The 15114-nt window shown below is 36.9% G+C and overlaps 1 protein-coding gene across 1 annotated transcript; it reads right to left on the bottom strand.

The window, feature by feature from the left end:
* Nucleotides 1-11180: 11180 nt before the first annotated feature.
* Nucleotides 11181-11662, bottom strand: LOC128199628 (uncharacterized). The gene is made up of 2 exons (XM_052889865.1): nucleotides 11648-11662; nucleotides 11181-11579 (listed from the first exon to the last, which is right to left on the bottom strand). The coding sequence occupies exons 1-2, from the start codon at nucleotides 11660-11662 to the stop codon at nucleotides 11181-11183; spliced, it is 414 nt and encodes a 137-aa protein (XP_052745825.1).
* Nucleotides 11663-15114: the final 3452 nt, after the last annotated feature.

Raw genomic sequence — 15114 nt, 5'->3', positions numbered from 1 at the left:
ATGATAATGAAATAATGAATAATGAAATTATGAGATGTTAAATTGATGAAAAACGATGAAAATAATGATCGGGAGCGGAAAAAGAGGGGAAATTAATAGTAAGAGTCGATAGCGGGAGCTGAAAATTATGAGATGCTAGTGAACGGTTGCCGTCCACGGCACCGGCTCGACGGCTCGAAGACCAGATAAATGATCGGGCGAAATTCCCAAACGACGTTGTGTGTGCTGGGCTACTCGTAGGACCAGGTCATTTATGGTAGTAAACCACCCTTTGGGGGCCTTGATTGGACGTACCAGCTCTGGCTCGAAGCCCAGGGTGCGAAACTCTTCAACAATCTCCTCGAGCTGGGTGTTCACAGGTATGCCCCGGATCGCTGTTTTCAGACCCCTTTTTTTCCAATTTGGTGTTGTTCTTGGATGGTGGGCCCAGTGGGGAAGCTCTTTGCGTCTCCCCCCCGACCGTGGCGTTGCATCCGTGGCTTGTGAGGCCTGCGAGGGCTCCGGCGATAGTGACGTATCCGGTATTTTCGTGGTGTCCATATGAATTGTCCTTTGGGTCTGGCGAACGCGGAGTCCCCTTGCGGTCGACGATAGACTTGGACGTCGGAATCTGTTTAGTGGCTGTGGCGTTCCTTGCTTCGGCGAGTTTCTTTTCAGTAGGCAACGGGATACCCTCACTGTCTAGCTACAGTGCCTCGTCTCTGAGGATCTTGTCTAGGGCAGAGGCGAACGTCGAGAGGCCGCTGGCGCCGGCCTCGCGTTTTCGGGCAACGATTACCATGTCACATGTGACTCGAGTACAGACCTCAGTGAAAAACGGGGCCTGTGCGCAGGTGGTCGCGGGGGTGAATCGAAGACGGAATGCAGGGGCGGGGGCACCAGTCTCGTTCTCTCCGTGCAGCGATTGAAAATTAAAAATTATAAACAGTCACTCAAAAAAGTGGTTTACCCTCCATTAACCAGGTAAATTATCGCCGAAGGTGCGATACCTTATTTTTTTTTAATACTCATGTACGAGTTTTCTCAAATCTAGTTGTGTCAGCAGAGAGCCATATTCTGATACCGCAATGAGAAGTTTGATGAAGTTTAATTCTTCCTCTATTGACAATATAAAAGGAGCTCCAGGCTTTGGAATGGAGATTTTTAATTTAGTCGCATATTAATTTAAAGTTTCCGTTAGAATTCGGATATAACGTATTCATTGCTAATCTAATCTCAACAACAAAATAACTAAATCCCAAATAATAAATATTGATAAGATTAAGAAGATTATATAAACTCATCTTTCCATTTATGTTTGACAATATGTGACAAATACTAGAGAGAAGAAGAACTAATAAATCAAACAACAAACAAAAAAGCTTGTTAAAATTACTTGTATTCTGCAAACTTGGTTTCGAGCTTGTTGAGCTCTTTATTGAGAGTTATAATTTGTGTACTAAATTATCAACTCGTGATGAGTGATTGTTTCTCTGATGTGTTCGTTCAGCGAGCTCCTTTAAGAGTTTTTCAGCCATTGCGTTTGCATCGATAAGCTGATTTCTTAATTTAGTAATATTTACTTGTACTTCAACTTGTACAATGTTTGATATTTAAAGTTGAAACTGCATTTCTTGTCAACCGATTGCATGTAGATATAATGTAGTCGAAGTAGATCGAGCCGTGATAGCCCAGTGGATATGACCAGTGCCTCCGATTCCGAAGGGTGTGGGTTCTAATACGGTCCGGGGTATGCATCTCCAACTTTTTAGTTGTGTGCATTCTAAGAAATTAAATACCACGTGTCTCAAACGGTCATCAAGGCCGGGTGTGATCCGATCCCATAGAGTCGTCCAAGACTACTAGGGTAGGTCGGCTTGAGAGCCGACACGACTATGTCTATGAGGTCGGGCAGGTGATTGTCATTATATGGGTAATGTATAGGTACTTCAGGACCCGTGACATCGTACCCTTTTCTGACGGATTCGTGCAAGAGAGTCCTTCCGTTAGGATTCGTTTTGGATGAGTTCCAGGCCGGGTGTATGGCATTCCAATCGCCCGCCAATACCACCGGACGGGGAGACTCCAGACTTCATTCAATTTCATTTTATTTTATTTAATCATTTATCAAAGAAGTTATTTTACATTAAATAACATTTTTTTTTAAATCAATTTTAAAGAAAACTACAACAAAGCACTCCTTTTTTGTGGACCTCCGATTTTTGAAGAAACTGCGTTTTTTTGATGACAGTTTCTGCTGGCGCCACGCACGCCGACATAGTGGTTGGTTCTCCGGGCTCTCGTGTCCAGTGGTTTATTTTGGTCTTGCGTCTGTTCTGGTGCGGACGGTTGAAGATGGGCAGATCAAATGTTGTGCCGCTAGGCCGTTGATGATAGAATGAAATTAAAAAAAAACAAACTACGGCAATTTAAATATAATTTTTATTAATTTAGGTTTATTTACCCATTAATTAGCTCGTCGGAGGCACACAAAATTTGTAGGGTCGTGGTCCTTAATTTATCCGCTAATCTTTGATGTTACCGTGCGAGGTACTCCCCTGTGGTGGCCGAGGTGTGACTCTTTTTAAAAAATTATACGGTATCGTCAGGATACTGTTTCACCAGTATTCATCAATCCTTCGAGGTGTTACATAGAACTGTATGTAAATATAAAACTATCATGGGTAGCCCCTCCATAAGTGGCATCCACATGTAGAATATTTAAATCAGCATCTGTGATCTGAAATAAAACTACATATATGTAGAAAGTTACACAAAAGTACTTATAGCCCTATTCAGGAAACACTGATATAGAATTCCCGATATCTAACGTCACCCGGACGTGGGTTTTCTAACTCACGATCTTGGGGGCGTCCGGACTGATTCACTCAGGTCACGGTTACCTCCTCCAGAATGGCCCTCTAAGCCGAGGTCCGAGTCTCATAGGAGACGCCCTTAGAGAGCCGTTCCGTCCTCTATCTTTCTTTCAGCCTTCGGGTCACATCAGGCGATGCTTACCTACTCAGACAGAAAAAAAAAAAAAAAGATATAGAATTCTTGGAACAGTTAACTCAGGCTAACCAGTAAATTTTATATTTGTTAATAAACATGCAAATGTAGTGGTAACAGTGGTTTGAGTAGGTAAATAAATAGTATATTGATTTTACCAATTTCACCGAGCATGATTTCCTTTGCGAGGGAACCTCTCTTCGTTCTCAGAAGCTCTGACCATTGTCATATAGGTGCCGACAATACATCCTATCATCCCCGGTATATGATATTTTTCGTAGAACCTGTAAGAACATATTTAGCCAAGTCAGCTAGACAGTTACATAATAAAACAAAAAGGTAGAAAAAGAGATAGTCTATCTAAGAAGATTTCAAGTACATATTCTTTTATGTCGTTATAAATCAATCCAGATGTTAAGAGATTATCCAGAGTAAAAATCTGATACAAAAATGTATAATATTTTGTTTTCTGGTGTAGGTCTGTACTTACCTATTATAATAATCACCATGTACATAACTAAACTAAAACTTTAAAGTAATTAGGAAGTTATACTTATGCTTTCTTATGTTTAAGTTTCAATTGTTCTTGAAAATTCTGGGGAAATCTTAGGTATTTTTGTACTATTGTCCTGTGCGTAAGAACGTTGATTATTTCGCTTATGCACCTGGAAGCCGACGGCTGGGACATAAACGAATTTATGTTGCTCCCACAAATCCTCTGGTAACTCCCACTACCAAAAACTGAGAGTGCGCATTACAAGATAGTGTTAGTTCGGTTTGCTTACAAGAAGACGGATCGTGTCGCAGTTTGGTTAGTGCCTTGCAAGGACCAGCTCATGTCTAAGGGCCCCGTATGGGTTCGTGTTTCATAATAAATTAATAGGAAAAACACTCACGATTTCTAGGTGCACCACCTGATGGTTTATTAGGTGAAGAGACCATTATTGAGATGTGCCCATATGCTAGCAGGAACCAAATTGTCTCAACGTCATCCGATTTGGCTGAAATTTGGAATGGAAATAAATTTTACTTTGGATTAACTAATCGGCTACTTTTTATCCCGAAATAATCCATAGATTCCCGAGATTTGCGAAAAACTGATGATTTTGATGGTATGAATGCTTGCTACTCTTTCACGCCTCGGCTACTGAAGTGAATCACCTGAAATTTGAAATAGAGATAAATTATACATTGGATTAACATATAGGCTACTTTTTATCCCAGAAAATCCATGGTTCCTGAGGGATTTGTGAAAAAATAAATTCCACGCGGACGAAGTCGCGGGCGTCCGCTAGTTGTAAATAATCATAAGAAATCCAATCTTCGCCTAAATGTTTTTTCAGGAGGTTTCGCACATCATTTTACTGGAAGTCCAACATTCATCTTATCGGGCACAATATTGTTGAATGATTTTCCTCTTTTACAAAAATTGCCATAATTTATTACCCCTGTTACACAATTAGGTTCCCCTTTAATAGCTATTCTATTTTACTTTTTTTTTAAAAAAAATTATATACATGTATGTATAAAAATAATAAAAAAAATATATAAATGAAATATAAAATTACTAGCTTTTGCCCGCGACTTCGTTTGCGTGGACTTCAGGTTCGTCCCGTCTAGTCTAGTCTAGTCTAGTAATAAGTAAGAAATACGGTAACTAAGCACCGCAGAGCCCTAATCATAGGTCTATAGGTAGCTACTGCAGTATGCTCCTATAAACTACATTTAACGATCTTTTTCCTTTAGCATAAACATGCAGATTCTTCGCTTTGGAAACACGTGAGCAAGCCACATAGAAAAACATGGCGTGCCCAAATGTAGGCCTGCTACCTTCAAATAGCCTATGTGTTATTCTGATGTATAAGCTATATTGTGGTAAAGTTTCATTCAAATCCATTCAGTAGTTTTTACGTGAAAGAGTAACAAACATCCATACATCCATACTTACAAACTTTCGCCTTTATAATAGTAGTAGGATTTGTATTGTTTTGTTGTATTTATTTTGTTTTATTAATGAATAAAACAAAATTAAGCAGGGATGAAGACTTTTTGAATATATTAATATTCCCACTCCCACTCGGAGCTGAGGGACCCTAAGGACTCCCAGGAATCATATCCCAAGGAGTTGGGGTGCCCCAAATCCGAGTTCACGGATATCGTGGACGCGGATGCAGTCCCATGAGCATCTTTAACAAAATCATATTTACTCAGTATGTTGTATGTATAAAAATAATAAAAAAATATATAAATGAAATATAAAATATAAAATGAATAAAACAAAATAAAGCAGGAATGAAGATTTTTTTGAATATATTAATATTCCCACTCCCAGTACCTAGTCTGTGACTTACAGTCACAGACTAGGTATTTTACTGAAGTTCTGAGCGACATAAAACTATGATATTAATTATGTTGCAAAGTTTCCTGTTGAAGATACAAAATGATAAATTTAAATAAATTGTTGTTTTATTTTCAATGGTGTTCAAAATCTACCTCCGGGCTCCGAACTCTGTGTTATCTGTGCTGTACGGTACACACAATGATTAGTTTAAAATTAATGTTTCATAAGGTTGTTTTTTTTTTCATTAACACTAAATTGCCATATAAGTACCTAACGTATACCAAATTCAAATTCAAAGAGGTATTGAGGAACCTCTGAAATAACTCGGCTAAATGTAACAAGGAAAGCTGAAGAAAATTACCTATTGTTTTAGTATAAAAATGTCATTATGAATTAAAAAGAAAATACATTTTACTGTTTCAAATATTTTGTTTTATATGTTTTATGTTACATTCTTTTAAATATTTCCATTCTTAGTTTCAACGGTATTATATATTATCTATATGTATTTTATTATAGCAAAACATACTTAATATTAGGTATAGGTACATAATCAATATATTATTATAAGTAAGATTGTTACAATACTTGATAATGATATTGTTAAACCACCTTGTCTATGAATGTGCGTAATATCCCGTACTAGTTCGCTGGCCTGCGTCTCGCTTGCGCATGAGTGTGATAGATTTTAAGATATATAGATATAATAAATTGACGTTATTAATAAAAATAAACGGTTGTATTTATTTACTTGACTTTATTTTGTAACGAACTAAGTAAAAGGCAATTATTATCAAGTATTAAATCTATTTGTTCAAACAAATAGTTCAAAGTAATTAATCCTAATCAAGTCAAAATATATTCAAAGAGATAAACAAGGAAAAGACCAAATTAAATTCAACACAGTTTATTCATTTATTCAGTTATTTTCAATTAGGACAAAATGAAGTTATAATATTAAGGGTTTTATAACATAATTTTAACATAGCACAAAATATAAAGTAAATGGAGATACAGAATACAGAAATACAGAGATAAAAAGTAATTCTTACTTAACTTCGGCTTGGGGCTCCGCACTGGTCGATGGCTACTTTTTAGAAGTAAAAGCCGACTGCGATGTCCCGTTTTTATACATTAGCTGTGGCAAAAACTAGAACTACCGAGATTACATTTGAATTTACTTACTATCATGACCCCATTTTATCTAACCAATATTGCTATGTCTCTATAATCAATAAAGCTTAAATATTATACAAAGAATAATAGAATTATTATTATCTGAACTAATTAATTAAATCGACATTGTCAATACACAATTACATTATACAATTTTACAGTTAAGTTTCATTACAAACATTGCTCGTTAACATACCACTGTATTTATGTTATTAAAATTACTCAAATAATATACAAAGAACAATATACATAGTTTAATCAAAGTAATCTACAAGAATACGGTTAATAATATAATGGAATCTTTATAGTCAGGAAGCGTCATGATATCTCCTGTAATTAAGTTAGATGACAATCATTAATCGTATTCTAATTCAAATCTTATGTTATTCACAAATAATTTATTACTGAGACGGGCAGCGTGACGTCAGGAATGTGTATTCAGCAATGAAACTCTTCGTATAGTTCCAACAAAGTGTATTATCACCAAGAAAGATCGCGCTCGACTGACTACCAGACGACAAAATAATTACCGACTATAACTCAAACAGTTTTACAATTCAAAATGGTTTCTGTATCTTACAACTACTTTTTAATTATACAGTTTTACGGCTTAGTCTAACATTATGAAATTAATATCATTATAATATTTAAATTAATTATAAAATGTAAATAGGTTACTTTAATCCGAGTTTAAATAATAAAGCTAAAGATCTGAATCTTTAGGTTTAGTCAAATCAGTATCTAATAAACGAAAAACTGTAATCATGACATTGAAGAATTATTATCAGCAAATAACAGACAATGTTTATAATAACATATAGATAGTTTAGTATATTTATAGTTTGTTAGATGGAACTCGTAGGCCCTCGTAACAAATTATCACAATAATAAGGAATAATTACATTACTAATTTATCAATAATGTAACAAGTGCAAGCAGAAGTCCATATAATGATTATTTACTATTACGTCGACTGCCTCTGGATGCAAATCCTGATGTTTTAAAGCATTTTTATTTTTTATATATTGTGATATAGGTGAACAACTGGCGCCGAAAATTAAGCTTTGCATTGTACATATTTTAATAGGGGCATGTAAACTAGACTGCCACAAAAATCTAAATACGTGTTGATCTTCGGAGCGTATTTTTATTTAGTGAAACATTTCTTTAATGTCTCCGATAATAACATAGGGGTGCTCGCGAAATCGTGTCATTATTCCTAGCAATCTATATTAATATAATAAAGCTGAAGAGTTTGTTTGTTTGATTGAACGCGCTAATCATAGGAACTACTGGTCCGATTTAAAAAATTCTTTCACTGTTAGATAGTCCATTTATCGAGGAAGGCTATATTATCCCCATATTCTTACGGGAACGAGAACCACGCGGGTGAAACCGCGCGGCGTCAGCTAGTGAATTATATAGGGCCTGTCAATAAGAAACCGTTTAAGCACACGTTCTTCACCTTTCCAGCACAATCGAATACTAACCTTAGTTTGTAATGTGACAGATACCATAATGTGTGATAGCCGAAAGTTCATCATTTAGTTCTCGGGCGTAGCCGTAATCGAAGAGTTTAAATTTATTTTACAAACAAATTGCTTAACATTAATCAAGTGTTTAGATTGTAACCTATTTATTACAGACAAATTTCAGGTAATTCGGAGCCGTGATAGCCCAGTGGATATGACCTCTGCCTCCGATTCCGGAGGGTGTGGGTTCGAATCCGGTCCGGGGCATGCACTTCCAACTTTTCAGTTGTGTGCATTTTAAGAAATTAAATATCACGTGTCTCAATCGGTGAAGGAAAACATCGTAAGGAAACCTGCATACCAGAGCGTTAACTCTCTGCGTGTGTGAAGTCTGCCATTATATTGGGCCAGCGTAGTGGACTATTGGCCTTACCCCTCTCATTCTGAGAGGAGACTCGAGCTCAGCAGTGAGCCGAATATGGGTTGATGACGACGAATTTTAACTTATCGAGCTGTCTTAAAATTACATCGTGATAATTATTATTATTGTTAGCCGAAATTTTAGTACACAGTTTAGGTGTGTTAGATTGAAAAACTTCTAAGTCAATCATGCCCGGTTCGCTGGTAGCGCCTAGCGACACGTAATTTGTAAAGCCTATAGCGGGAACCGACTCTTTCACAATTTAATTTTTGTGTTTAAGAACTCAAGCACGAGTAATCGTGACAATCAGATTAAAAAGGAATATTTATTTTTCTTAACGGCTTAGTTAACACGGGCTCCTCAGCATGAGGAGGCTTCATAGTTGTTTTTTTAACTTTAGTTTTTTTAACTGCCCCACTCTCGTTATCTGAGTCGAAAGGATTTCCGCTTATAGTCGACTTGGAATAAAAGATAAATTAAATTATTAACTTAATTTATCTTTGAGTTTATTTCGTAACTCAAAAATATATGCTCGCATTATATTTATTTTTCACTCGTAAAGTGACGCAGTCTCGTCTTATTATGTGTAGGTGCGACTGACGTCCGCGATGGCTCTTTCGCTGCCTGGCGAAACGCGGTGGACTTATTCTGATCAAAACGAAGTCGAGGAGGCTAATTCTGTATCTTGAGTACTTGTGTCTAGCTGCGACTAACGTCCGCGATGGCTCTTTCGCTGCCCGGCGAAACGCGGTGGACTTATTCTGATCAAAACGAAGTCGAGGAGGCTAATTCTGTATCTTGAGTACTTGTGTCTAGCTGCGACTAACGTCCGCGATGGCTCTTTCGCTGCCCGGCGAAACGCGGTGGACTTATTCTGATCAAAACGAAGTCGAGGAGGCTAATTCTGTATCTTGAGTACTTGTGTCTAGCTGCGACTGACGTCCGCGATGGCTGTTTCGCTGCCTGGCGAAACGCGGTGGACTTATTCTGATCGAAACGAAGTCGAGGAGGCTAATTCTGTATCTTGAGTACTTGTGTCTAGCTGCGACTGACGTCCGCGATGGCTGTTTCGCTGCCTGGCGAAACGCGGTGGACTTATTCTGATCAAAACGAAGTCGAGGAGGCTAATTCTGTATCTTGAGTACTTGACCTTCAATGTGTCCATATTTGGGATGACGAAGTCTGTTGTGGTGATAGAGAAACCACTTGGAATGGTCGCAAGGTAACTTCCTTTGAGTTCGATGTAGAGATTCTGTCCGCATGATATATGTACTTTTGATGGTATAAACACTTCTTTACACCATTGTGTTGTGTTTTTCCGTAAGCTCGAGAATATTTTTTGTTCTTTATGGGGCGACCATTGCGGTACAAAACATCTAGATCAATATCAGTCAAAGAGGAAAAAGGGGAAGAAAACGAGTCCCTTTATTCAATATCAAAGCAGTTAAAAGGAGAAAAAGTTTCAACATTTCTGTTAGTTTACTTGTAATTTATTTCTTATGGATTGTCATGGGTAAATCTTAACCATTTAAATTTTAGCCATTCGAGTTTGTTTCTTTGACTTTTGTCAGTAACAAGCAGCTCAACGGCAGATTGTAGGGGAAGCACGTACAAAATGACATATAGTTTGGTTTTGGGTCATAACTCTTTAATGGTAAATCAAAGCGCATTTATATTAGCACACCAGTGATGTTTCATATCTTTGATTTATAATAGATACTTGAAAGACTTAAACTAACTAGAAAGAATAATAATTTTAAATTGAACAGAGATCAACGAAATCCATTTTATCCATATGCTATGGATACCACATACGGGCTAAAAGTTTTTAAAATTATATGCAAAGCTTGCAAATGAACCGCTTGGTTCGTTTAGAAACGTCCGCGCAAGAAGCGTGGGCCCAATGCGAACATTTTAAACACCGCAACCAGCCTTCTCCAGGTTTTGATCGTGAATAAAGATCGTTGCAATGTATGCATGCGCAATCTTCTTCGTCATCTTGAGTGTAATTTGGACAATTTTCTTCTTCGCTGTCTTCATGGAATATGGTTTTGGTAACCTTTCGTTTTTTCTTATTTGAAGGAGCTTTAGGCTCATTTTTAGCCTTAATTTCGTTCATATTTGGAGTGGAAGTCAAAACTAAAGATGTTTGGTGTTTCTTTGGCTTACGTTTGCCTTGGCCACTTACGTAAAGTCCTTTTGGGACAGGAGATAAAACTTCAATAGGCACTGCTAAAATACACAAATTCCGTTTCATAAATCGTTCAGAGTGCTTAGTCGGAGTTTACCAAATGCAATCGACGACGGCACCGTAATCTATCAACATTATTTCTTCGTGCATTGAACTTTGGATATTGACTTTGACAGTTGTCTGTGGACGCATCACGCAAATTTTAAAAGGCGAAATCTCTTTTGTATCCGTTGGAAAAGTAATAAATTATTGTAAAAGATCATCAAGTTGTTTCAATAAAAATCTCGACAGAGAACAACGGAAATTTCCAGAAAGGGAAATCGCTTGAAGACAAATAATATCGCACAATTCTTCCTCCCGTCCACACCTGTTCCTAGTTTAATTCAACGAGAACTGTAAGTACTTCAATTCTAACTACTCGGAAGTCATCGAAATGAGTACTTCGGAGTTAAAACCTAGGTCAAAGTCGCCCTATAAAATAACGCCAACCGACAATAAATCCACGAATGTTTTACTGCGTCATTTGGTAAAAAAACAGGCTATAGTTAAGAGTTGGTTGACAAGGTTTTCTTCTTATATTTATGGATTTAATCAAGATACAGTTTCATCTATCTGTGACGCTATTACCGTCTGGATGTTTTGTGGCAGGCGGCTCGTCAATATACTCTTTACGGAGTCCGTAGCCCCCGATGGACCTGCCAGGTTCTGAAGATGGCGCAGGAACTGAGAAGGCTTGCGGTGTCCCAGCTCCTCGTGTTGTATCCTTTTTTCCTGAGAAGCTGAGAGGCGATTAATTAATTCATTTTTAATTCTTTCATACTTGTCGGTCGCCGGCGGATTGGTAATGACATCTTTTACTTGAATAGCGTACTTGGTCTCTAGTTGCGTGGCCACAAAGTAAAATTTCGTAGTATCACTAGTGATTTTAGATAGCTTTGGTTCGCGCAACTGGAGGGACACTACCTCCAGTTGCGCGAACCAAAGCGCTGCCTTGGGCACCGTAAAGTGCCAATCTTTGACACTTTTTCAAGGCCACCACAGTCGGCTTTGCTATCTACTTTCTCTTGTGACATTTTACTTATTGAAAATAAAAACGCTCACCTCTTATTTCCTGGCCCACCGCACTGTAATATAGGTACTCACCAGATATGTAACGGAGCTTCGATTCCGGCTCCGTTAAGTCGGAACTTCCGATTATTATTACCCTTTCGGTTCCGATACTTTTGTATCGGATGTTAATCGGAGGTCGAACGAAACAAAGCGGGCGGCGCGCGACGGCCTGTGCCGAACAGGTTCATACATGTCGCGCGGGGAATCCCCCGACCCCCACTACGTGCACTCTGTCATCAATTATTTTTTCACTTGTTATTATTTGTTACGCCCACGACACGTTTATAGGTTATAGATAATTGTTTTGATTTTTGCGGCTTATTATCAATGAAAGTGATCTGTTTTTGTGTGGGATAATGAAACCTAAATCCAGTTGTATTTGGAACTACTTCAATGAAGTTAATTCAGATTCGGCAAAGTGTTAACTGTGTATGAAGACGTATTTATTTATTTATTTATTTAATTTAATATCAAGCAATACCATACATTACATTATACAATATAATAATAATAATTACAAGTTACATTTTATTACATAATGCAAGTTATGGATACCCAGTTTGGGCGTAGCCTTTTGTCGAGTGAGTGATAGGGAGACCGATTTTATTTTTTGTTTTTATTTGTCATTCAAGTAGTCATTCACCGTGTAATAGCACTTTTCGACCAGAAAATCCCTTAATTTCTTTTTATTCAAGAAAGGGAGGTACGACAACGTCCTTAAAAAGTCATTTGAAGTCTGTCCATGCCACTGAATATGAAGAATTCATTAAGTCAGAAACTGAAAAAAAAGATACTGTACAGCCTTCGACTTCGACGCCCCTTCAGGATGCTAAAAAACAAATGACTTTAAAAGAAACTTTGCTGAAGAATACAAAATGGTGCACTTCTAATGCTAAATCTAAGGAAATTGACAGATTAATTTCGGAAATGATTGCTTTGCAAGACCTACCCTTCAATTTTGTGGAAGGTATAGGATTTCGACGACTTATGCAGTTTACTGTGCCAAATTATCAGTTAAGGGGAAGACAATTTTTTACGGAAAATATTTGTGGTCATTTATATGAAACATTAGCTAAAAAAATTAAAGATTTGCTCACACAATTTGAATAGATCTCATTTACAACAGACATTTGGACCGAACCAAGTTCGAATGTGTCTTTATTGAGTCTGACAGCGCATGGCATAAATAGAGATTTTAAAAGGCTATAAGTTATTTTAAAATGCCATACATTTGACGGAAGACATACAGGAGATCTAGTTCTTGAAAAAATTAACAGTATGTTGATGGAATGGGGCATCATAAAAGAGAAAATTCATTGTTTTGTACGCGACTCAGGATCTAATATGATACGAGCAATGAAACTCGGCGACTTACCTGATGTCAGTTGCACTGTACATCAGTTGCAACTGTGTGTGCGAACATTGTTAGATTCTGATGAAGAAATTAAAGCCTTATTATCGAAATGCAAAAAAAAATCGACGCATTTTAATCATTCCCAAATAGCTCAGACTGAACTGCATAAAATACAAAAGGAACAACTCAACCAAGAATGTTTGAGTGTAAAACAGGATTGTAGTACGCGGTAAGTTCTGTTTTTTGTGCATTTTTTTTTTTTACCTCTAGATTAGTCCAGATTATATTTCAATCAAAGATCTATGCACGCTAATACAATAAATTCAAATAAAACTACTAAATAGATTTTATTCAAACTTGCTGTCGTATAAGAACGCTGATTATAATGAGTGTAAATATTTAGTTTTTATCATTAATTTAATTTAAGTTATGCTGTATATAAGTGTAAATTGTAAGCGTTAATTAAATTAATTAATCTGTTTTAGGTGGAATAGTACATTTTATATGTTGGAAAGAATGATTAAAATACAGGATTCTCTATGCCTGTACGCATGTAAACACAACATCTCTCAGTTGTCTCCTGAAGAATGGCTGCAGCTTAAAAAAATATTGACTATACTTCAACCTTTTGAAGAAATTACCCGAAATATGAGTGATAATAACGCCAGTATCTCATCAGGAATTCCACTTATACACACACTCAAGTATACATTACAAACTGAAGCTAATTTTATCTTTTGTTTATTTGGAATTATGCCAATTTTTTTCAGTTGTTTTTTATTTTATAATAAAAAATAAAAATGAAAAGAATTGACTATAAATCATGTTTTATTTGTCCTTAAACAAACTGACCTTGCCTCCGATTTCGATTCCGATTCCGATAAACCAAATTTGAAAACTCCGATTCCGATTTCGGTTCCGATTAAACTACCTCCGTTACATCCCTGGTACTCACTGTTACGTACGTATGGTACGCACGTCGGGTTCACCAAATGTGGCTGGCTGTGTTGCACCACAAAGTCTAATTATTTCAAACTAATTTATTACACACAAGCAAGGCGAGGATTGAAAGAAGGCGTAGAAAGTTATTAAGGTTTAATTTGACAGAAAGAAATAGTATACAATGAGCGTAAATACAAGTATGTTATCAGAGTGGTTCCGAGCAAAACACAATCGAGCAAGTATTATATGAAAGCGAGGCAGAGAAGTGAAATACGGCGTCGGACTCGAAGTCTCGTTGCAGACTGGCCGCGCGCCACGGTTCCCAACTTAGGGGTTTTCCCCCCAGATTTAGGGGGTAAAAAAATGAAATGGGATTTTTTTAGGGGTCAGAATTTTTTAGGGGTATTTTTAGGGATTTTTTGACTCCTCAGTATTTTAAAATTGATAATATTAATATTTATTTCTTGACTTAGCGACATAGAACGACTTCTAGTGCGTATTAAATATAATCTGTTGTGACTGGCGGCAATACTGGCACCAGTTACTGGCAGTCTATTTATTGTCTGTGCTTTATGGCTGAGAGGTTGTCTAAAATTTTTATTTTTTCACATCACAGATCACAGACTTCATTTGTCGTCTGTGATCACAATCGAAGCTATAAGAGTTAGGATTTTTTTTGATGTTTGTGGGACTGGGATAAGATTATCGGCTACCGCCAAAAAATCAAAGACCTATCTTAAGTACGACGATTGTCATTTCGATTTGGTTTGCATTGTGTGTCAACAAGAAATGTGTTAATGATGAATAAGGAAAATAAATGTAAAAAAACGTACAGTTAAAAGTACACGAAAACTTGGGAAACAGATCCAGATCTAAAAGGTAAATAGGTAGATTTCATAGCATTTTTGTAACTTATAAACAAACAATTCAATTCAATATTTATGATTTTTCACAATAGTAGTATGAAGTATCGGCGTCAATAGTATAACTACGGCTGTACGGCACTAGGCAGTACTCGTTCTTCAGTAACATTTAAAAGGTATATATAATATGTTGTTGGACTGGATGAGTCGGTTAGTGTTAAGATTGTGGCTTTTTCAATTTGGATTTGGACACATA

This window comes from Bicyclus anynana, chromosome 26, assembly GCF_947172395.1.
Source record: "Bicyclus anynana chromosome 26, ilBicAnyn1.1, whole genome shotgun sequence".
Taxonomy (NCBI): domain Eukaryota; kingdom Metazoa; phylum Arthropoda; class Insecta; order Lepidoptera; family Nymphalidae; genus Bicyclus; species Bicyclus anynana.
Note: the sequence above shows the minus strand (reverse complement) of the source record. Positions and strands in the feature narration are given on the sequence as shown.